General features: G+C 46.2%; 1 protein-coding gene across 2 annotated transcripts in view; it reads left to right on the top strand.

The window, feature by feature from the left end:
- The window catches only part of ATXN7 (ataxin 7), a 128,552-nt gene that overhangs the window by 49,788 nt on the left and 53,174 nt on the right, over window positions 1-25,590 (top strand). The window contains exons 1-3 of one of the 2 annotated variants that reach the window (XM_069736580.1): window positions 1,392-1,532; window positions 1,693-1,890; window positions 1,963-2,028. In XM_069736580.1, the coding sequence (XP_069592681.1) occupies window positions 1,701-1,890; window positions 1,963-2,028 (256 nt within the window). In that variant the 5' untranslated portion in view covers window positions 1,392-1,532; window positions 1,693-1,700. Of the gene's footprint in view, window positions 1-1,391; window positions 1,533-1,692; window positions 1,891-1,962; window positions 2,029-25,590 lie in introns of those variants that run through there. The other variant, XM_069736579.1, reaches the window with a different exon arrangement.

The raw sequence follows: 25,590 nt of genomic DNA, 5'->3' as shown, positions 1-25,590 counted from the left end.
TGTACACACGTCTCCTCACATTACATATACATGTTCCGTGCAGTATATATAGTATATACACATGTACACACGTCTCCTCACATTACATATACATGTTCCGTGCTGTATATATAGTATATACACATGTACACACGTCTCCTCACATTACATATACATGTTCCGGGCGGTATATATAGTATATACACATGTACACACGTCTCCTCACATTACATATACATGTTCCGTGCAGTATATATAGTATATACACATGTACACACGTCTCCGCACATTACATATACATGTTCCGTGCTGTATATATAGTATATACACATGTACACACGTCTCCTCACATTACATATACATGTTCCGTGCTGTATATATAGTATATACACATGTACACACGTCTCCTCACATTACATATACATGTTCCGTGCAGTATATATAGTATATACACACGTCTCCTCACATTACATATACATGTTCCGGGCAGTATATATAGTATATACACATGTACACACGTCTCCTCACACATTACATATACATGTTCCGTGCAGTATATATAGTATATACACATGTACACACGTCACCTCACATTACATATACATGTTCCGTGCAGTATATATAGTATATACACATGTACACACGTCTCCTCACACATTACATATACATGTTCCGTGCAGTATATATAGTATATACACATGTACACACGTCTCCTCACACATTACATATACATGTTCTGTGCAGTATATATAGTATATACACATGTACACACGTCACCTCACATTACATATACATGTTCCGTGCAGTATATATAGTATATACACATGTACACACGTCTCCTCACATTACATATACATGTTCCGGGCAGTATATATAGTATATACACATGTACACACGTCTCCTCACACATTACATATACATGTTCCGGGCAGTATATATAGTATATACACATGTACACACGTCTCCTCACATTACATATACATGTTCCGTGCTGTATATATAGTATATACACATGTACACACGTCTCCTCACATTACATATACATGTTCCGGGCAGTATATATAGTATATACACATGTACACACGTCTCCTCACACATTACATATACATGTTCCGTGCAGTATATATAGTATATACACATGTACACACGTCTCCTCACATTACATATACATGTTCCGTGCAGTATATATAGTATATACACATGTACACACGTCTCCTCACATTACATATACATGTTCCGTGCAGTATATATAGTATATACACATGTACACACATCTCCTCACACATTACATATACATGTTCCGTGCTGTATATATAGTATATACACATGTACACACGTCTCCTCACATTACATATACATGTTCCGGGCAGTGTGCGGGAAGTTCCTGTCAGGAGGGCGGGGGATGGGAGGGACGAGCCGGGTGAAGGAAGACCTGTAATTCCGCTCTGGCCTCCGGAATCCCCGGCAGGTCACACGGGGGATATTGGGGGTCGGAATGACGCGCTGTGGCCCCCAGGGGGCCGGGACCCTCACCTAACAGCCGGCACTGAGCGGTAATCGAGGCGGGGGGTCGCTAATGTCTCCGCCGGCGGCTGTGGCGCCGTACACTGCACGTGTTTAACCCATTGTTGCCGGAGGGAGGGCTGACCCCAGCGCCGGTACCGGGGCCGCCTCCTGCCGCCGTCACTCACCACTTTCTTCTTTACATTGTAGCAAAAAGAATGTCGGAGCGGCCCGAGGATGACGTCAGAGGGGAGCAGCGCAGAGCGGGGGCCCGGCCGCAGCAACGGCGGCAGCAGCAGCAGCAGCAGCACGGGGACAGCGCGGCGGCGGCGGCGGCCCTGCCCAGTCCCGGAGCCATGCTGGGGCAGCCCTGGCTACACTGGCTGGACGCCGCCAGGCTGCACGACGGTGAGTGCTGGGCACCGGGGGAGGACGGGAGGACGGGACCTGACACTGACCGGCTCCTCTGCATCCCCACAGAGCCGGCCGAAAGTTACAAGGAGAGCAGCGACAAGAAACGGGAAGCCATGAGACTCAGCAAGGAGGGTGAGTGTGTGCCCTGCACCTGTGTGCCCCCCGGTATGAGGGCTGCCCTGTGTGCCCCCCGGTATCAGGGCTGCTCTGTGTGCCCCCCGGTATGAGGACGGCCCTGTGTGACCCCCGGTATGAGGACGGCCCTGTGTGACCCCCGGTATGAGGACGGCCCTGTGTGACCCCCGGTATGAGGACGGCCCTGTGTGACCCCCGGTATGAGGACGGCCCTGCGTGACCCCCGGTATGAGGACGGCCCTGCGTGACACCCGGTATGAGGACGGCCCTGCGTGACCCCCGGTATGAGGACTGCCCTGTGTGCCCCCCGGTAGGAGGACGGACCTGTGTGCGCGTTCCCCCCCCCCCCCCCCCGGTATGAGGACGGCCCTGTGTGTTCCCCGGTATGAGGACGGCCCTGTGTGCCCCCCGGTATGAGGACGGCCCTGTGTGCCCCCCGGTATGAGGACGGCCCTGTGTGCCCCCCGGTATGAGGACGGCCCTGTGTGCCCCCCGGTATGAGGACGGCCCTGTGTGACCCCCGGTATGAGGACGGCCCTGTGTGCCCCCCGGTATGAGGACGGCCCTGTGTGCCCCCCGGTATGAGGACGGCCCTGTGTGCCCCCCGGTATGAGGACGGCCCTGTGTGCCCCCCGGTATGAGGACGGCCCTGCGTGCCCCCCGGTATGAGGACGGCCCTGTGTGCCCCCCGGTATGAGGACGGCCCTGTGTGCCCCCCGGTATGAGGACGGCCCTGTGTGCCCCCCCAGTATGAGGACGGCCCTGTGTGCCCCCCGGTATGAGGACGGCCCTGTGTGCCCCCCGGTATGAGGACGGCCCTGTGTGCCCCCCGGTATGAGGACGGCCCTGTGTGCCCCCCGGTATGAGGACGGCTCTGTGTGCCCCCCGGTATGAGGACGGCCCTGTGTGCCCCCCGGTATGAGGACGGCCCTGTGTGCCCCCCGGTATGAGGACGGCCCTGTGTGCCCCCCGGTATGAGGACGGCCCTGTGTGCCCCCCGGTATGAGGACGGCCCTGTGTGCCCCCCGGTATGAGGACGGCCCTGTGTGCCCCCCGGTATGAGGACGGCCCTGTGTGCCCCCCGGTATGAGGACGGCCCTGTGTGCCCCCCGGTATGAGGACGGCCCTGTGTGCCCCCCGGTATGAGGACGGCCCTGTGTGCCCCCCGGTATGAGGACGGCCCTGTGTGCCCCCCGGTATGAGGACGGCCCTGTGTGCCCCCCGGTATGAGGACGGCCCTGTGTGCCCCCCGGTATGAGGACGGCCCTGTGTGCCCCCCGGTATGAGGACGGCCCTGTGTGCCCCCCGGTATGAGGACGGCCCTGTGTGCCCCCCGGTATGAGGACGGCCCTGTGTGCCCCCCGGTATGAGGACGGCCCTGTGTGCCTCCCGGTATCAGGGCTGCCCCGTGTGCCTCCCGGCATGAGGACGGCCCCTTGTGACTCCCGGCATGAGGACGGCCCCTTGTGACTCCCGGCATGAGGACGGCCCCTTGTGACTCCCGGCATGAGGACGGCCGAGCATGCCCCCGGTATCGTGACGGCCGGGCGTGCCCCCCGGTATCAGGGCTGCCCTGTGTGCCCCCAGTATGAGGACGGCCCTGTGTGACCCCTGGTATCAGGGCTGCCCTCTGTGCCCCCCGGTATGAGGACGGCCGTGTGTGCCCCCCGATATCAATATTGCCATTGTGTGCCCCCCTGACATCAGTATTGCCCCTGACTGCCCTGATATCAGAACTGCCCCTGTGTGCCCCCCAATTTCAGAGGTACCCTTGTTCCCCCATTATCAGGGGTGTCCCCCGATATCAGTATTCCCCCTGTGTGCCCCCCCTATATCAGTATTGCCCCTGACTGCCCCAATATCAGAACTGCCCCTGTAGCCCTTGTGGTCCCCCAATATCAGTGGTGTCCCTGATTATCAAAACCTTCCCTGTGTCTGTCCATCCCCCCCCCCCCCCCCCCATGTTAGAACTGCCCGTGCATCCACCTATATCAGTATTGCCCCTGTGTGTCCCCCTATATCAGTATTGCCCGTGTGGCCCCCCTATATCAGTATTGCCCCTGTGTGCCCCCCTATATCAGTATTGCCCCTGTGTGCCCCCCTATATCAGTATTGCCCCTGACTGCCCCAATATCAGAACTGCCCTTGTGTTCCCCCAATATCAGTGGTGTCCCCTGATATCAGGACCATCCCTGTGTCTGTCTGTCTCCCCCCATATTAGAATTGCCCGTGCGGTCCTCTGTATTGGAACTGTCCCCGTGTGCCCCCTGAAGTAACTTCACCTGTGTGCTCCCCTCTATATATTATCAGACCCCCATGTAGCTATACCTGCCTGACCCACGCCATTATATTGTCAAAACTGTGCTGCTCCCTCCACTATATCAAAACCACACCTGTGTTCCCCCAGTATAACCCAATGCGATAACCCCTCTGAGACGCCCCCTCATCTTATTACTGAGCAGTGGAAATATTTCGCCCAATCAGGGCCATTTCCGCAGACATGTGACTCTGCAGAGCTCCTTGTTGCTACATTGTTGTGTTGTAACCAAAGGGGGAAAAGTGGCCAGTAATGTGTCCTCTCTTCTCCAGTCCCGTGATTAAAGGGATCCTACCATGGCCATTTCTCTGGTGTGGTCATGCTGCCTAAAGTACTGATGGTCTGTCGGTATTAAAGGGGTCTCCCCTCTCCAGCGTTCTTCACGCCGTCAGAGCCTGTGCTATGAATAATAGGAACAGCCGGTACTCGCCCGTCCGGGTCCAGTGTTGAGTCTCCATCACTTCCTTGGTGACAGCACGTCAGCAGCCGATGTAGATGACAAAATGGACATTTTATTAAACTGATCTCTTAGTCCTGATGGGGCTGTTGTACATACTTTGAAAAATCTGTCAGAATGGCTGTATAACCGTGAATATTTTAGGAGTACAGCGACTCAATAAAATAAAGACTTTCTGACATGGATTTTTTAAAGTAAGCACACCAGCCTCATCAGGTTTGAGATCTGTCTGATGAATGCAGAGTGCATGGTGAAGTCTGTGACCGATCCGATTTAAGGAGCAGCGGCCGTGTGATGGATAAGCAATATCCGCACTGAAGAGCGATTGTCCTTTCACCTCTACACACCTTGTAAGAAGTGACCGAGACTCGTAGGAAAGTGTCACTGGAGGGGCTTGATGCCTGGGAGATGACATGGGTCATGGTGCCCTGTGATGACGTCTCGTGCCTCCGTGACCTGACTTGACCTTCATCTCTTTTTAGACACCTGCTCGGTGATTTTCGCCTCTCGCTGTTCAGGTGCAACCTTTTAGCATCAATCGACGTTAAAAGATTATGTCCCCAAGTCAAGAAATCGGGCAGTGCGACTGTCGGGGCAGAGTGTACACATCTCCGCTGATCTTAGGCTACTTTCACACTAGCGTCGGAATCTGCCCGTTGCAAAGCGTCGGGCCGAGATTCCGACGCTAGCGTTGGATGCGCTGCACAACGGGTGCAGCGGATGCATTTCTCCGGCGCATCCGCTGCCCCATTGTGAGGTGCGGGGAGGTGGGGGCGGAGTTCCGGCCGCGCATGCGCGGTCGGAAAAACCGGTCCGTCGGCAGCAAAAAACGTTACATTTAATGTTTTTTGCTCCCGTCGGTCCGCCACAACATGGCGCAACCGTCGCACGACGGTTGCGACGTGTGGCAATGTGTCGCTAATGTTAATCTATGGGGCAAAAACGCATCCTGCAGACAACTTTGCAGGATGCATTTTTTGCCATAAACGACGCATTGCGACGTATTGCAAAAAACGCCAGTGTGAAAGTAGCCTTATGGGCAATGTCGGCAGGTCTTCCACACGTGTAGTCTACAGACTGGCACGTAAGGGCATAATTAGTGTGCAGTCAGCTCTACACCCGGGGTTTTTGCAGAATTACTCATCAGGATTGATTTCTTTAGGATTTGTTCTTGACTGATGACACATGAATCGACGGAACACGAGTGCGATTCGCAAATGAGTTGTGTATGTATGTATATGTGCAATCAATTTCCAGTTCGTTTTTCTGATTAAAGTACGTGCTAGAGGAAATCCTGTACCTGTCCCAGCCTGATGGCCCAATTAGATGAGCCAATAATCCGGAAACGAGCCTTCCAAACATGTCACCCCGAACTAAAAAACTGAACAAAACGCTAATGCATAGGATGCAATGATTTGTAAGCTTAGCATTATGTAATCATTCTGTGCCCACAAAATATCGCATTTTCAACACGACGTCATGTCGATAATTATTATCGACAGGACGTCGCAACGTTAAATTGATGTTCTATGATCTTGTGTTTCGCCAGTTGGTGGTGGTTTAATGGTCTGGATTGGCCATTGTAATGGTCCCGTTAATAGCCCCCCCCCCCGACTCCCGTCTCATCTGGTGAGTTGGTCAATACATCTAGGAGGAGAATGAATAGAGAGGAGACTACATGTGTTCCGTTTTCTCCATTCCTTTTGGAGAGTTTGGAAACAACGGAGCAAGCGTTCTTGACAATGATCATCACTTCCATAGCAGCGAGCACGTACAACCACCTTTCCGTTCATTCTGGAGATCGGTGAGGGTCCCAGAAGTTAGGTCTACATCTTTCAGACCTTTGGATGGATAGCTTTCCACCAGGGAACACTACAACCGTGCGTCTCTCACAGTTCAGGATTAACGTCACCAATCCTCAAATATATGGTGACGATATACATATGACATGAGTTGGAAAATCTGCAGCAGCAACAAAGTTTGGTGAGATTTTACGAAATCTCATCCAGAAAAAAAAAATCGGTGAAGAATCTCTGCTATAATTGACCTGTGGCACATATTTTAACTCCAAAGCATGTCTATTTATGCTGCAAAGTTTCACCGTTAGCAGTGTATAGGTTATTCTGCAGCTCATCCTGTCGCTGTGTTTTGTTCTGTTTTTTTTTTGTTTTTTTTGCCCCATAATGCAAAGACAATGCTGCAAATCTCAGACCCACGGCTCTCGGTAAGTTTTTGCTGTGGATATGCTGCACAGCAGGTTAATTAAAATCTCATGCACAATGCGGGGACTGTAAAATCCAGTGGATTTACCATGTTTTTGTTACTTGGGATCTTGCCCTGAGATTCCATGAGTTAGTATCACTGATTTGCAGCATGTTGCAAAGTCCTGCAGCTGAATAGAACACTTCTGATCTTCCTAAGCAATCAGCTGCTCGCTGTACGTGTTGCGCGGGGAGGGCTGTACATGCTGCGCGGGGAGGGCCGTACGTGCTGCGCGGGGAGGGCCGTACGTGCTGCGCGGGGAGGGCCGTACGTGCTGCGCGGGGAGGGCCGTACGTGCTGCGCGGGGAGGGCCGTACGTGCTGCGCGGGGAGGGCCGTACGTGCTGCGCGGGGAGGGCCGTACGTGCTGCGCGGGGAGGGCCGTACGTGCTGCGCGGGGAGGGCCGTACGTGCTGCGCGGGGAGGGCCGTACGTGCTGCGCGGGGAGGGCCGTACAGGTTGCACCTCCACTGGTACAAGAGGCCAGGCTGAAAATGTAATCTGTGCACATGGGATTGTATGGCGACACGCAGAAAGCCTTGTATTATGTATAACGGACCCATACACATGTTGCTGTGTCTTTTCTTGGTCTTAATAGTGAGGGTGTTAGCCATGCAGCCCCCTTCCTGCCAGATATACCTGTATAAGGTGGGTATACCCCTAAGGCTTTGTGCACACGTTGCGGTTTTTGCTGCGGATCCGCAGCGGATTTGACGCTGCGAATCCGCAGCAGTTTTCCATGCGCTGTACAGTACAATGTTAACCTATGGAAAACAAAAACCGCAGTGCACATGATGCAGAAAATTCTGCGCGGAAACGCTGCGGAAAAAAAGAAGTAGCATGTCACTTCTTTCTGCGGATTTCGCAGCGGTTTTCAACCTGCACCAATAGGAAAGTGCAGTTGAAAACCCGCAGAGGAATCTGCAGAAGAAACCATGTGAAAATCCGCAGTGAAAACCGCAGTGGTTTTGCACTGCGGATTTTCCAAATCCACTGCGGATTTTCCAAATCCGCTGCGGAAAAATCCGCAGCAAAATCCGCAACGTGTGCACATACCCTAAGAATATAAGACCACTATGAGATGTACACAGGCCGGTGAGGTGTGACCATGTCTAGAAGGAAACTGTTTTCTTGCATTGTGGTGACTCTGAAACCACACCAGTTTGTTTATTCGCTTCAGTCCTGGGAGCGGACTTCCTCCCCCTCTGTCACGGTTATCATTTTTGAGTGTGACACTTTCACCCAAGTTTTCATTTTTCATTGTGCTTATCAGGTTACGTTAACAGATTACTTTAAGGGGTAATTCTCGTCAACTCTAATGCGTACAATTGAAAGGTGCTTGTACACCAGAGCAACTTTGCAATTTACTTATTAAAAATCCTCTCCGTTCTCAAAATTTGGAAAGATTTTTAATGTTGTTTTCTGCTCGTTGCCTAGGTTACTGGCCACCTCTGCAGTGTGGGTAATGAGTGCAGCACTAGCAAGCTCTTTGCTAATGAGCTTCCAAGCGCTGCTTTGAAACCAGCTTGAGCACCCCCTGCGTTTCTCCAATGCTGCAGTCTGTATCGGCTTGTAGCATGCGAGAAGGCACAGTTCGGGCCGAAAGTGCGGTCGAAACTGTCAGGTATCAAGAGTGCAAGCAGGAGGCAGGGGAGCGGTGTCGTCCTGAAACACCCATTATGAGGGGAAAAAGGGGTCGGCACAAAATGACTGTTCAAACCAAACGTCGTAGCACCTTATAGGGGACATGGCCATCATTATCATATTTGAATAAAAAACAATTTCTGGCATTTGGACACTAAAGGTATTAATGGATTTGTCCCCTGCAAGGTGCTGTGCTTGGTTTGATCAGTCCTCATGTGGCAAAAGACTTCCATAAAAAATGCTGCTGTTCTAAATTAAAGATTGTGGGGTCAGTTGACTTGTGATCTGAGACAAGTAGGTGTCCAGAGAATATGGCTGATGCCTAGCTGCCTCCGTTGGTCCCAGGAATCGTGTGATCACTAGACCCAGCGTTGGTATATCACATCTTCAAAGCTGTTTTTCCCTGTAACTCGGGCTCCTATACAGTCATGGCCAAAAGTATTAACACCCCTGCAATTCTGTCAGATAATACTCAGTTTCTTCCTGAAAATGATTGCAAACACAAATTATTTGTTATTATCTTCATTTAATTTGTCTTAAATGAAAAAAACACAAAAAGAATTGTCCTAAAGCCAAATTGGATATAATTCCACACCAAACATAAAAAAGGGGGTGGACAAAAGTATTGGCACCGTTCCAAAAAATCATGTGATGCTTCCCTAATTTGTGTAATTAACAGCACCTGTAACTTACCTGTGGCACCTAACAGGTGTTGGCAATAACTAAATCACACTTGCAGCCAGTTGACATGGATTAAAGTTGACTCAACCTGTGTCCTGTGTCCTTGTGTGTACCACATTGAGCATGGAGAAAAGAAAGAAGACCAAAGAACTGTCTGAGGACTTGAGAAACTAAATTGTGAGGAAGCATGAGCAATCTCAAGGCTACAAGTCCATCTCCAAAGACCTGAATGTTCCTGTGACTACCGTGTGCAGTGTCATCAAGAAGTGTAAAGCCCATGGCACTGTGGCTAACCTCCCTAGATGTGGACGGAAAAGAAAAATTGACAAGAGATTTCAACGCAAGATTGTGCGGATGTTGGATAAAGAACCTCGACTAACATCCAAACAAGTTCAAGCTGCCCTGCAGTCCGAGGGTATAACAGTGTTAACCTGTACTATCCGTCGGCATCTGAATAAAAGGGACTGTATGGTAGGAGACCCAGGAAGACCCCACTTCTTACCCCGAGACATAAAAAAGCCAGGCTGGAGGTTGCCAAAACTTACCTGAAAAAGCCTAAAACGTTTTGGAAGAATGTTCTCTGGTCAGATGAGACAAAAGTAGAGCTTTTTGGGCAAAGGCATCAACATAGAGTTTACAGGAAAAAAAAAAGAGGCATTCAAAGAAAAGAACACGGTCCCTACAGTCAAACATGGCGGAGGTTCCCTGATGTTTTGGGGTTGCTTTGCTGCCTCTGGCACTGGACTGCTTGACCGTGTGCATGGCATTATGAAGTCTGAAGACTACCAACAAATTTTGCAGCATAATGTAGGGCCCAGTGTGAGAAAGCTGGGTCTCCCTCAGAGGTCATGGGTCTTCCAGCAGGACAATGACCCAAAACACACTTCAAAAAGCACTAGAAAATGGTTTGAGAGAAAGCACTGGAGACTTCTAAGGTGGCCAGCAATGAGTCCAGACCTGAATCCCTTCAAATATCAGGGACCTGGAGCAGTTTGTCAAAGAAGAATGGTCTAAAATTCCAGCAGAGCATTGTAAGAAACTCATTGATGGTTACTGGAAGCGGTTGGTTGCAGTTATTTTGGCTAAAGGTTGTGCAACCAAGTATTAGGCTGAGGGTGCCAATACTTTTGTCTAGTCCATTTTTGGAGTTTTGTGTGAAATGATCAATGTTTTGCTTCATTCTCTTTTGTGTTTTTTCATTTGAGACAAATTAAATGAAGATAATAATAACAAAGTATTTGTGTTTGCAATCATTTTCAGGAAGAAACTGAGTATTATCTGACAGAATTGCAGGGGTGTCAATACTTTTGGCCATGACTGTATCTGTCGCAGTTACAGGGGAAATACTCCGTGGTGTATTCTGACCTCAGGGTCTCGTTTAAAGTAGAGTTGGTGAAAATTTACACTGTCATGTTCGATGGAATGGGAGACGGAGTACCGACTCTTACCGGACGGTGACTACGACTCTTCTGTTGGTTAGCCGACGTTATCGTTGCATCATGACGCACAGGTGACGTTCCACCAGACTGGCTAATCATAACAAGAGCCACAGACATCCTCTCCGTCCTGGCCGCTGGAATGGGTCGTGCAAATAAATTCGCACCAGCTGTAATATCTTCCTGAAAACGGATCCACATTTTCACCACTGAAATAAATTTAAAAAATGCAAAAAAAACCGCTTCATGCACGTAAAATAAGGCAAAATGCTTCAACCTGGAAATATCCACATCAAAAACCTCATGGGCAAAAGGTGTTGTCCACTGTCGGCACGAGAGCCGTTTCACATCTCACTTTTGATTATTTTTTGGGGAAGAAGCGTCACGTGATATGTAAAACCGCCATCGTGCTCACGGTGGAAGACTTCTTTTGCCCGTGCACGGCTGTGTGTTTACTTATAGAATATAGTTTGGATTTTACTTACAGAATAAAGTTTGGATTTTATCTTCGGTGCTTGCCATACTTCTTTAATGGATATCCTAGACCTTAATCATAGGTCAGAATTTTGCATCAGTATTTCCCAGTTAAAGCCACGGAAGCGATAAGTGCGTTCTCTCACAGCGTATCCGTTTTTATGTGTGCTGCCCTAGTTGTAACGACGGTGTGATTGGAATTATTTTATGGAAGCCGCTTACAGTAAAATGGATATATTCATGCGGTGGACACCAAAGGGCATTTCCATGTTGCCGTTATTACCATTATTACGCTAACGTTTGGCTTGTGAGCACTTAGACAGGCCATATCGGCTTTGTCTGGACATTATAACTAGGGTTGGGGTTGGACGTTGCCCCAGGGACATGAAGATTTGTGGTGCAAGTTTGAAAAAAAATTTCTAGTGCATATACCATGTATATATACATCCATAATTCAGGCTCCTAAATTGCAAGTAATCACTAAAGATAGTTGCGCTTCCCAGATTTTTGCAACAGATTCTCTTGCAAACGAACATGCAAATCCTACGTGTGATTTATACTGAATAGTAGCAAGTGGAGATATTGAAAAGTTCAAGGAACTGATACCGAAAGTGTTTTGGAAGATTGCATAACTTTTTATTATACAGTGATGACTGCACCCGAGACTACCTGTGATTTTAGGTGGTTCTTCAGAATAAGCTGTGATGTGTCTACATGAGGAATAACACTTTATCTGGCCATTATATGACTTGGATCTTGTAAGTTTTGGTTGTCTCTGAGCTAGTGGGTGTCTTCTAGCTCAGCACGGTATCTTCTGTCCCTTTAGTCCTGCTTAAAAGCAGCAACAGCATGGAGGATATCATATAGAACTACTGAGCAGTGTAGCTGTGAATCTAGCACCAAGGATTCTTGCTCTCCTGTCTCTTTATAGCCATGTTCAGAAGCAGCAGCAGCAGCATAGAGTGCATTATATAGAACTACTGAGCAGTGTAGCTGTGAATCTAGCACCAATGATTCTTGCTCTCTTGTCTCTTTATAGCCATGTTCAAAAGCAGCAACAGCATGGAGTAGTGTAGCTATGAATCAAGCACCAATAATTTCTACTCTCCTGTCGCTTTATAACCATGTTAAAAAGCAGCAACAGCATGGAGGACATCATACAGAACTGATGATTGTTGTAGCTGTGGATTAGGCACCAGGGATCCCTACTCTCCTGCCTTTTTGTAGCCATGTTCAAAAGCAGCAACAGCATGGAGTACATCATATAGAACTACTGAGCAGTGTAGTTATGAATCAAGCACCAGGGATTCCTGCTCTCCTGACTCTTTGTAGCCATGTTCAAAAGCTGAGCAGCGTAGCTGTGAATTAAGCACCAGGGATTCCTACTCTCCTGTCTCTTTGTAGCCATGTACAGTACATCATGTAAAGCGCCATGGAATAAATGGTGCTATAAAAATGTATAATAATATAGAACTACTGAGCAGCGTAGCTGTGAATCCAGAACTGGGGTGAGATAAGCATTTACTAGAAATCTGCAGCGATACCTCTTCTCCACCCTTCTTTATAGACTTTAGAAGGCAGCTTTAATCTGATCTCTGTGACCTGGCCATCTATCCTGCCCTGTCTTGAGCGAGGCGGACTTTAGCTGTTTGTTGTTTTTTTTCCCCCCAGAGTGAATGATGAGTTCAGGAAGTGGGCGGGGGGAGACGTGGCTCATTAGTGGATAAAGAAGCATATTTATCAGATAAGATATATTACAAAGTGTCTTATATTTTGGGGTTTGGTTTTTTTTTTGCAAAGTTTGTTAAAAGGGCAATAACCATATAAGCTGCTCTATTGGCCGGCACCCAGTCCTCCGAGAAAGTTTTTTTTTTTTTTTTTTTTAACAAGTGAACGACCCAAGTTCTGTTTACTAATTATTATTTTTTTCTTACTCCTAAGCCTTGTAGACTCCTCCGAGCTCTTTCACATTAATGCGTGCTGTCTTGTGGCTGGAGGCCAGTGAGACATTGACTTGCACTGGCCGCCGTGTTTAGAATACAAATCCGAATGTTATACGATGACAGGAGACAAGGACACCCCTGCTTAAAAAGGGAAAGCAAAGTGGAGAAGCAGGACTTCGATTCTTCATCTTCATTTTGCGCCCAAGTAACGTGCGGCTTTTGTGGCTGCCAGTACAAAGCCAAGAAATCAGGCCACACTCCGGCCAGATCTTCAGCTAATTGCTTCTTTATTATAAGCCGAGCTAATGCGTAGTTCGGTCCTTTTCAATAAGCCGTAGAATCTGCTCTCGTAGCCCCCAGCATATTGTCAAAGTCTTTCTTCCGTCTCCGTTCGGATTGCTCCACTGTGGTCTGTGACACTGTCTCATGCAATTATCGCTCCGCAGCCTGATGGCTGGATCTAAAGGCGACTTTCCTGGGACTTGCCATGAGAGACGGCCTTTTTAGTGTCAATATTAAAGCACATCATTATTGGCTCGGTGTTAAGCAGCCGCGGCTGGGGTATTAGAGAGAACATCTCTGTCACTTCTTCCTCCGCGATGAACGCTGTGTAACACGCGTATGCCGTCAATAGCTTAGGCCGGGGTTACGCGGTTATAATTTGCATGCGTACATCTGTACCTGCCTTCAGCGAGAACAGATTGCTGCTTGCTGGATTAGTGTAATTATTAAGGGTGCATTTAAAGGGAACAGTTTTACTTATGGAGGTTTGCTGTGTCTACGATTGTCCTCCAATTAAAATATTACCCTTTTTTTGTGGAAATAAGACGTGCAAGTTATGATAAAGTCTAATGTGGAAGTGTCGTATGCGAATCAGGCTGCAAGTGCTCTTGGGAAGGTGTCAGACAGTTTCTTCCAGGTGCGCTGGGTTGGTGTCAGGCATCTTTATCCAGGTGCACTGGGTTGGTGTCAGACGGCTTCTTCCAGGTGTACTGGGTTGGTGTCAGACATCTTTATCCAGGTGCGCTGGGTTGGTGTCAGACAGCTTCTTCCAGGTGCACTGGGTTGGTGTCAGACGGCTTCTTCCAGGTGCACTGGGTTGGTGTCAGACGGCTTCTTCCAGGTGCACTGGGTTGGTGTCAGACTGCTTCCAGGTGCACTGGGTTGGTGTCAGACTGCTTGTTCCAGGTGCACTGGGTTGGTGTCAGACTGCTTGTTCCAGGTGCACTGGGTTGGTGTCAGACTGCTTGTTCCAGGTGCACTGGGTTGGTGTCAGACTGCTTGTTCCAGGTGCACTGGGTTGGTGTCAGACTGCTTGTTCCAGGTGCACTGGGTTGGTGTCAGACTGCTTGTTCCAGGTGCACTGGGTTGGTGTCAGACTGCTTGTTCCAGGTGCACTGGGTTGGTGTCAGACTGCTTGTTCCAGGTGCACTGGGTTGGTGTCAGACTGCTTGTTCCAGGTGCACTGGGTTGGTGTCAGACTGCTTGTTCCAGGTGCACTGGGTTGGTGTCAGACTGCTTGTTCCAGGTGCACTGGGTTGGTGTCAGACGGCTTCTTCCAGGTGCACTGGGTTGGTGTCAGACTGCTTGTTCCAGGTGCACTGGGTTGGTGTCAGACTGCTTGTTCCAGGTGCACTGGGTTGGTGTCAGACTGCTTGTTCCAGGTGCACTGGGTTGGTGTCAGACTGCTTGTTCCAGGTGCACTGGGTTGGTGTCAGACTGCTTGTTCCAGGTGCACTGGGTTGGTGTCAGACTGCTTGTTCCAGGTGCACTGGGTTGGTGTCAGACTGCTTGTTCCAGGTGCACTGGGTTGGTGTCAGACTGCTTCTTCCAGGTGCACTGGGTTGGTGTCAGACTGCTTGTTCCAGGTGCACTGGGTTGGTGTCAGACTGCTTGTTCCAGGTGCGCTGGGTTGGTGTCAGACGGCTTGTTCCAGGTGTGCTGGGTTGGTGTCAGGTGGCTTCTTCCAGGTGCACTGGGTTGGTGTCAGACTGCTTCTTCCAGGTGCGCTGGGTTGGTGTCAGATGGCTTCTTCTAGGTGCACTGGGTTGGTGTCAGATATCTTCTTCCAGGTGCACTGGGTTGGTGTCAGACAGTTCCTTCCAGGTGCACTGGGTTGGTGTCAGACGGCTTGTTCCAGGTGCACTGGGTTGGTGTCAGACTGCTTCTTCCAGGTGCACTGGGTTGGTGTGAGGTGGCTTCTTCCAGTTGCACTGGGTTGGTGTCAGATGGCTTCTTCCAGGTGCACTGGGTTGTTGTCAGACGGCTTCTTGCAGGTGCACTGGGTTGGTGTCAGACGGCTTCTTCCAGGTGCACTGGGTTGGTGTCAGATGGCTTCTTCCAGGTGCACTGGGTTGGTGTCAGATGGCTTCTTCCAGGTGCACTGGGTTGTTGTCAGACTGCTTGTTCCAGGTGCACTGGGTTGGTGTCAGATGGCTTCTTCCAGGTGCACTGGGTTGTTGTCAGACTGCTTCTTCCAGGTGCACTGGGTTGGTGTCAGATGGCTTCTTCCAGGTGCACTGGGTTGGTGTCAGACGGCTTCTTCCAGGTGCACTGGGTTGGTGTCAGATGGCTTCTTCCAGGTGCACTGGGTTGTTGTCAGACTGCTTCTTGCAGGTGCACTGGGTTGGTGTCAGACGGCTTCTTCCAGGTGCACTGGGTTGGTGTCAGATGGCTTCTTCCAGGTGCACTGGGTTGTTGTCAGACGGCTTCTTGCAGGTGCACTGGGTTGATGTCAGACGGCTTCTTTCAAGTGCATTGAAAAAGGAGAATTTCATTGGGGTCACTCTTCGCCTAATCGACTTTAGATATGTTTGTCTTGTATGCCAAGAACTTTCGCACCATATGTTACAAACTGACACCAAAGAGACAATGTGAATGCATGCTTAAGAGTGGAGTCGGATACTTTTTGAGGAGACAATTTGGGATTTTCCCTTGTGTTTTATGTACACACACACACGTATATACGTATATACAGTTGTGTGAGAAAGTATTTGCCCTCTACCTGATTTCCTATTCCTTTGCATGTTTGTCACACTTAAATGTCTCAGAACACCAAACAAATGTAAATATGAGACAAAGATAATACAAGTAACCGCAAAATGCAGCTTTTAAATGAAGGTCGTTATTATTCAGGGAAAAAGAAATCCAAACCTACAGCGCCCTGTGTTAAGAGATTTCCCCCTAACCTTGTAACTGGTTGGACCACCCTTAGCATCAACAACTGCAATTAAGCATTTGCGATAACTGGCAATGAGTGTTTTACAACGCTCTGGAGGAATTTTGACCCACTCATCTTTGCAGAATTGTTGTAATTGAGCCACATTGGAGGGTTTCCGCCTTTTTAAGGTCATGCCACAGCATCTCAATTGGATTAAGGTCAGGACTTTGATTAGACCACTCCAAAGTCTTAATTTTGTTTTTCCTGAGCCATTCAGAGGTGGACTTGCTGGAGTGTTTTGGATCATTGTGCTGCTGCATAACCCAAGTGCGCTTCGGCTTGAGGTCACGAACAGATGGCCTTCAGTATTTTTTGATAGAGCGCAGGTCTTCCAGGTCCTGAAGCAGCAAAACAGCCCGACCATCACACCACCATATTTTACTGTTGGTATAATGTTCCTTTTCTGAAATGATGTGTTATTTCTACACCAGATGTAATGGGACATACACCTTCCAAAAAGTTCAACTTTTGTCTCGTCAGTCCACAGAGTATTCTTCCAAAAGTCTTGGGGATCAGCAAGATGTTTTCTGGCAAAACTGAGATGAGCCTTTATGTTCTTATTGCTCAGCAGTGATTTTTATCTTGGAACATGTAGGCCATTTTTGCACAGTCTCTTATCGTGGAGTCATGAACACTGATTTTAACTGAGGCAAGTGAAGCCTACAGTTCTTTGGATGTTGTTGTGTGGTCTTTTGTGACCTCTTGTGTGAGTTGTCGCCGCACTCTCGGGGTAATTTTGGTCAGCCAGCCACTCCTGGGAAGGTTCACTTCTGTTCCATGTTTTCACCATTTGTGGATAATGGCTCTCACTGCAGTTTGCTGGTGTCCCAAAGCTTTAGAATTGGTTTTAAATCCTAAATCCAGACTGATAGATCTCAATTATTTTGTTTTTCATTTGTTCCAGAATTTATTTGGATTGCTTCATCATGTCTAGCTCTTGAGGAACTTTTGGTCACTTTTTCTGGCAGATCCTATTTAAGTGATTTCTTGATTGAGAACAGGTGTGGCAGTAATCAGGCCCGTGCGTGGCTAGGGAGTTTGAACTCCGCTTTCCAAAGATGTCATAAACCAGTTAATTTATGTTTTTATGTAGTTATATATATATTTTTTTTTTTTGGGGGGGGGGCAATCCCTTTTTCACACAGCGCTTGTAGGTTTGGATTTCTTTTCCCTTTAGTAATAAAGACCTTCGATTTTAAAAACAGCATTTTGTGTTTACTTGTGTTATCTTTGTCTAATATTTACATTTGTTCTGTCTGAAACACTTTAAGTGTGACAAACATGCCAAATAATAGGAAATCAGGAAGGGGCAAACACTTTTTCACACAACTTTGTGTGTCTAGTGTATTTATATGTGTGTGTATATGTGTGTGTGTATATATATATGTGTGTGTATATATATATATATATATATATATATATATATATATATGTATGTATATATATATATATATGTATACGTGTTTATGTATGTGTGTGTGTGTGTGTATATATATATATATATATACACACACACACACACAAATATTGGATGTAGGAATATGTGAAATGCTCTTCAAACAGTGATTTTTTTTTTTTATATTCTTATTTTTGTACCATTTATTTCACACTTTGGATGCAGTTGACTTTTTTTTCCACCGTATGCAACATTTATAGTTATCTTGAGGGCCACCTTTTTTTTTTACGGCAGTTTTCCACTACTGGACAGCCCCTTCTAAAATGCGTGGAAAAAATCGCAACATGCGCTGTTCTGGTCCGATTTGCTGACCAGACTAGTATGTGGGAATAACAGGCATCTCCTGCACTCACTCACTTTTACTACGGCTGTCTGAACTTGGCTTTAAAATGGTATTCGCTCAGTGTGGCCGTACCAGTCATCTGCCTGAAAAACTTTTTAGGCTATTATTTTGGGTTTTTAACCTAGAATTTTAAACTTTTAGTGCGCTATGCTGTTTTTCTTAGCTTTATCCACTTGCAAGCTGCGTTCAGTTCAATGTAGAGAAGAATAGAAGATACTGAAATTACTGCAGTCCCTTTACTTTCTCCCTGCTTCACAATTACTAGCTAAAAAAATGTCCTGTGATTACAGCAGGATCTGCAGGATTTCAATCAAGTCTCTAGTGTGAGACATTAGGCTTGTAGATCGTGGCCGTGACCAGGCTCCATCTTCATCTGGAACCTGACCGAAGGAGAACAACTGCCTGTTCCAGAATTAAGGAACCCATACACGTTGGAAAGACATCAGATGAACTTTCTGATTTCGCTGGTGTCCCGACCCTTCCCGGACAGCAGACGTCGCGGGGAAAGATTGATCGGGCATGGTAAATTTCAAGGTCACCTTATAGGTTGAAGGAACGTTTTGCAGCTGAAATGGCTGAGCTTTCAACAGCAAGACTTTACAAAGTTACAACACGTGAGAATCTTTCACTATCCGAATGATTTGAAGGAATTTTCCTAGATTACTATATTAATGACCCCTCCTAATTATGGCAATAAATGACATAGATGTCCTTTTGTTACAGATACTTAAAAAAAAAAACCAAAAAACTCTTGTCGTACGGGGTTGAGCTATTCGCCTCATTTTTGGCTGAGCGGAAGCTTCTTGTTGTCTTCAGAATGTTTCCACACGTATTCGGATCTGACACACATCTGCAACATTTCCAAATCTAGTTCTTTAATGTAATTAAAAAAGCATTTCCACATCGAGCATTCAGTATAATGGAAAAGAGATGGCAGAAGCGGTTATGAAACACTTCTGTCTTCTCCGCAGTGACAATTGGGGACCTGAGCTTCTGCAACCATGTCGAAAAACCATGCTGTAGACTAGGTATCCATCCTGGCCAATGACAAGATGGTGGGTGGGTGATCACTAATCCGTGTTACCCCCTTCCATCTGCTCCCATCTTCTGCTACTTGTAGATTGCAAGAGACAAAGGGAACCAACCATAAAGTCCCAGTATATCAAAAGTATGTGAACCATAATCCTATTTAATTTAAAGGTGACCACAAAAAGATCCCAAAACAATCTTAAGAACAACTATGCTGTGCTACTGCACAGTAATGTTACCACATACAGGGTCTAGTACAAGACAATTAAGATATACAAAAGACCCTATCAAATATATGTAGTGCTATAAAGGTATGGAGATTGATACATACAGTACATGTAATACAGGCCATAACAAAGATAATTAAATCAATATCCAAGTATAGGTGAACGTCTGCTTGTAGTGCTCACCATTTAATTACCAAAGTAGTTTAGGGGCTTACAGTTGTAAAGAGACTCCCTTTTCTGAGTCACATCCACCCCGACGCGCGTTTTGACAACCGACGGTGTAGACTGACAAGAACAAGGCTTTGAGAAGCACATGCTTGATGGATACATTTCTTAGTTATCCACCGAATAGGTAATAACTTGCGGATCGGTGTGAGTCCCAGCGGTTGGACACCCACTGATCCATAAGTTATCACCAGACTACCCTTTTAATGTGCAGACGCCTTCACCTAAACGTTGTCCCGGACCATTTTGGTTGTAAAGTGTTTGTTTGTGTGTGTGTGTATGTATATATTATATTCTTTGTAACGGATGTCTTAAATTCCATTTTTCTTTGTAAATAAATCTCCTAAACATTACGTTCTCCTCGTGTGGATGTAGGTTTAATTGATGAGATATCCAGTGTGACCACAGGCAAAAAGTAGAAAATGGCTCATAGACCCAAAGGACTTCATAAAGTTCCTGTATTGCTAAACCACAAGCACTTGGCATGTGCAAGTGACCTATTTACCACAGTCAAGTCTTCAGCTCGGGGGTCCCTGCTGCAGTTTTATTTCTCCAATCATCGGGGGGATTGGATATCATAACCACAATGAGTCCCATTGCAAATAACAAATACGTTCAGTTTCCTGTTCATCTGACCTTACAGATCATTTTGCGTTCTTTGCCGAATGTGCTTTGTTTTTGTGTTTTTTTTTTTTGTTTTTTTTTCCTAGTTGTGCCCTAAACGTCTATAAAAGAAAAAAATAGATTAAGGGTCTTTTATGGATAAATGCACATGCCGTGGTGCAATATATATATATAAAGGGCAATATCGTGGGGTCCGACCACTGTTTCTGTCAGTGGTATAGATCTTGAGTGCCGCTGTGGTGCACAGATCCGTTCACACTTCCTAATAGTAGGGGATCTTTTCCGTTGTTTAGGGACAGCCCTCTTATAGCAATCCTTTTTTTTTTTTTTGAACGGCGACTGTAGAAGATCCACTATTTCCAGAAAGGTGCTTTTGTAGTCTTAATACAAGCACCAATACACCAATTCCTTCTGGATAGCCCTGCAAGGGCTGTTGAGTCGGTAAGCCAAACCTCCGACTCCTCAATTTCCATGACTCCGACTCCACCAAAATGGGCTCCGACTCCACAGCTCTGGTTGGGAGGGATTAAAAGGGTATTCCCTTCCAATAAGGTTGTGCTGTAAATGTCTAATGGATGAGGCCCACTTCTAAGACCAGTACTTATCCTGCGTAAAGGTGGTCCTGTCTAGTACCACTATGGATGAAGAGGATGAATAGTTGTCTTTCTCCGTTAACTTCTATAAGAGTTCCAAAAATGGCCAAGCAGGCTGGACGCAGTATTTATTTATTTTTTTATACCAGGCGTAAATGCTGCCGTTCTCCTGAATCCGGTGTTGTTTTTCTTTTGTTTCTGCTCCTCTTCATTCCCGAGATACAGCCCCTTCTTCCTTTTTATATAAATTTAATCTTGTTAGATACTTTGGTGTGGTCTTCAACTCTTCTGTGGTTCTGTGACCAGGCCAATTTTTACAATTTTGACCACTGTCCCTTTCGGAGGTTATAGCTTTAGAACGCTTCAACGGATCCCACTGATTCTGAGGTTGTTTTTTCGTTCAATTTTGCAATTTTCAAACTTTTAATTTTTGTGCCCTTAAATCAGAGAGACATATAGCACAAAATAGTTAATTAAAAACATTTCCCACATGTCTACTTTTACATCAGCAAAATTTTGGAAACTTAATTTTTTTTTGTTAGGACATTATAAGGGTTAAAGTTGACCAGCGATTTCTCATTTTTCCAACAAAATTTACAAAACGTTTGAAGTGAGTTTGCGGGGTCAATACAGCAGAAAATGCCCAAAAGTGACACCATTCTAATAACTGCACCCCTCGAGGTGCACAAGACCACATTCACCACAAGAACCAAAGCAAATGTGGAAGGAAAAAAACATTTTACTTTTTTAACAAAATAATTTACTTTGGAACCAAACCCTAACCCTGCCCCAACCCTAACCCCAACCCTAACCTGAGCTCTAACCCCAACCCTAACCCTAATGGAAAAATTGAAAGAAGTACATTTTGTTTAGTTTATTATTTTTATAAAGGGGGGTTTGATTTACTTTTTTTTTATTATTTCGATCACTGTGATAGGGTCTAATACAGTGATCAAAATAAACTAATAGGAAAAATCTATTGTTGCCGGGTACGGGCCGGATAATCTTGGCGGGCGAGAAATAAATTGGAAATCTGACTTTTTTTTTTTTTTTTTTTGAGGGACGGTGAAAAGCGACCCGAATCATGTTCTCCGGGGGTCTCTACTACCCACGGAGATTTTCCAATGTTGGGGGCGCTATACCCTTATTTTTTACCGTTAAAAAGCGGCGCTGAGGAATAAGTATCCTTAACAGCCGCCTTTAAAAGGCGTATCGGCGGTTGTTTAGGGGTTAAAGACCATGCCCACTAGGCTTATTAGACTATATTTATGTGTGTATATGTATGTGTGTGTATATATATATATATATATATATATATATATATATATATATATATATATATATATATATATATATATATATATATATATATATATATATATATATATATATATATATATATATATATATATATACAGGAGAAAAGAAAAACATCGCCAGATTCAGGAGAACAGATGCTTCCATACAGGGTAAAAAAAAAAAAATGTCATGTTTATGGCAAGTGTCAGGTCCTCTTTAATCATGGAAGCAAGGGTTTAAAGAGGACCTTATAAAAACCCCCTGAGCTCCGCTGATTCTAGCACTCTTTTCCATTTTGTACAACGTCGCTCCGTTGCAGAGATATTCACATTTGTTAATTCTAGAGCACAGTATGTGAAATCTCTGCTTTGCAGACCAACTGGTCTTTTATCCAGAGTCTTCTATGGTATTGTGAGCTTTAACCCCTCCCTCTCAAACTAATACAGCCACAAATTTGAACCTGTTCTCTGCATTATTTTTTATTTAATAGTCGAGTTTTCTTTGAGGTTGTAATGCCACTATGAAAACAAATCTATGTAGGGCTTCCAACATTAGTGCCCTTCTACTTCTCTTTTTAAGGAAGCGTTGAAACAAAAAGTTGTCAGAAGAGTCTGCACAAATATTTGGTGTTGTGCTGGAATGTTCATCTGCATAACCACAGGACATCACCCTCATCCTCCTCCTACCCCCACCCCCATTAACATTTTCTTCCGTATCTAAGCAACTAGTACATGCTGGTTTTTGTAGTGGATTTTGGTGCAGACATTTTATTTATTTTATTTTACTCACTTTTATATAGTTCCATTAATTCCACAGCGCTTTACAACCATTATTATAGCCACCAATTTGACTCCTGTACTGAAATCCTTTGAGATAAGGAATACTTCCGGCTCAGAACTGCAATTTCAGGTGTATTGACGAGGCCAAAAGGCTGAGCAGAGTCGCTTATACTTGTGGATTTTGAGGTCTGTTTTACTTTCTGCTCCATTCTATTCCATTCTGCAGAATATGTGTGGCCAGAAATCTGCTCCAAATCCGCTGTGATTCCAGAGTAAAAACTGCAGATGTCATACATACAGTGGGGCAAAAAAGTATTTAGTCAGTCAGCAATAGTGCAAGTTCCACCACTTAAAAAGATGAGAGGCGTCTGTAATTTACATCATAGGTAGACCTCAACTATGGGAGACAAACTGAGAAAAAAAAATCCAGAAAATCACATTGTCTGTTTTTTTATCATTGTTTTTGCATATTATGGTGGAAAATAAGTATTTGGCCAGAAACAAACAATCAAGATTTCTGGCTCTCACAGACCTGTAACTTCTTCTTTAAGAGTCTCCTCTTTCCTCCACTCATTACCTGTAGTAATGGCACCTGTTTAAACTTGTTATCAGTATAAAAAGACACCTGTGCACACCCTCAAACAGTCTGACTCCAAACTCCACTATGGTGAAGACCAAAGAGCTGTCAAAGGACACCAGAAACAAAATTGTAGCCCTGCACCAGGCTGGGAAGACTGAATCTGCAATAGCCAACCAGCTTGGAGTGAAGAAATCAACAGTGGGAGCAATAATTAGAAAATGGAAGACATACAAGACCACTGATAATCTCCCTCGATCTGGGGCTCCACGCAAAATCCCACCCCGTGGGGTCAGAATGATCACAAGAACGGTGAGCAAAAATCCCAGAACCACGCGGGGGGACCTAGTGAATGAACTGCAGAGAGCTGGAACCAATGTAACAAGGCCTACCATAAGTAACACATTACGCCACCATGGACTCAGATCCTGCAGTGCCAGACGTGTCCCACTGCTTAAGCCAGTACATGTCCGGGCCTGTCTGAAGTTTGCTAGAGAGCATTTGGACGATCCAGAGGAGTTTTGGGAGAATGTCCTATGGTCTGATGGAACCAAACTGGAACTGTTTGGTAGAAACACAACTTGTCGTGTTTGGAGGAAAAAGAATACTGAGTTGCATCCATCAAACACCATACCTACTGTAAAGCATGGTGGTGGAAACATCATGCTTTGGGGTTGTTTCTCTGCAAAGGGGCCAGGACGACTGATCCGGGTACATGAAAGAATGAATGGGGCCATGTATCGTGAGATTTTGAGTGCAAACCTCCTTCCATCAGCAAGAGCATTGAAGATGAAACGTGGCTGGGTCTTTCAACATGACAATGATCCAAAGCACACCGCCAGGGCAACGAAGGAGTGGCTTCGTAAGAAGCATTTCAAGGTCCTGGAGTGGCCTAGCCAGTCTCCAGATCTCAACCCTATAGAAAACCTTTGGAGGGAGTTGAAAGTCCGTGTTGCCAAGCGAAAAGCCAAAAACATCACTGCTCTAGAGGAGATCTGCATGGAGGAATGGGCCAACATACCAACAACAGTGTGTGGCAACCTTGTGAAGACTTACAGAAAATGTTTGACCTCTGTCATTGCCAACAAAGGATATATTACAAAGTATTGAGATGAAATTTTGTTTCTGACCAAATACTTATTTTCCACCATAATATGCAAATAAAATGTTAAAAAAACAGACAATGTGATTTTCTGGATTTTTTTTCCTCAGTTTGTCTCCCATAGTTGAGGTCTACCTATGATGTAAATTACAGACGCCTCTCATCTTTTTAAGTGGTGGAACTTGCACTATTGCTGACTGACTAAATACTTTTTTGCCCCACTGTATATGTTGCGCTGTGTACAGTTCCCCTGCCCCACATCAAAGGGCTAAAATCGGCAGTGTTTTCACAACAGAACGAAAGAGGAGCTTGAACTATAATGCCACCTAAAAGTCAATATCGTCCCTTTAACGAGCCTCGCCACATGATTCAGGATAAAAGCCAAACCGTAATCTCTATTTGCAGACATGTGTTTCGTGGTTTTTGCCCCTCCTCAGTGCAAAACAAGAGATCTGATTTGGCTATATGAGAGGCCTCTTACTGAACTCTTAAAGGGAACCTGTCACCCCGTTTTTTGAGATTGAGCTATAAATACTGTTAAATAGGGCCTGCGCTGTGTGTTCCTATAGTGTATGTAGTGTACCCCGATTCCCCACCTATGCTGAGAAATAACTTACCAAAGTCGCCGTTTTCGCCTGTCAATCAGGCTGGTCAGGTCGGGAGGGCGTGGTGACATCGCTGGTTCTTCCTCAGCTTTACGTTGGTGGCGTAGTGGTGAACAAGCAGCGCGCGATCTGCGCTGTAATCCCTTGCATCGGTGGGGGCGGCCATCTTCCTGGGGCCGCGCGTGCGCAGATCGAGTGCTCTGCTGCACGGGGCTTCAGGAAAATGGCCGCGGGATGCCGCGCGTGCGCATTAGAGATCGCGGCGGC

This window comes from Ranitomeya imitator, chromosome 8, assembly GCF_032444005.1.
Source record: "Ranitomeya imitator isolate aRanImi1 chromosome 8, aRanImi1.pri, whole genome shotgun sequence".
NCBI lineage: Eukaryota > Metazoa > Chordata > Amphibia > Anura > Dendrobatidae > Ranitomeya > Ranitomeya imitator.
This window is presented reverse-complemented; position numbering and strand designations above follow the sequence as displayed.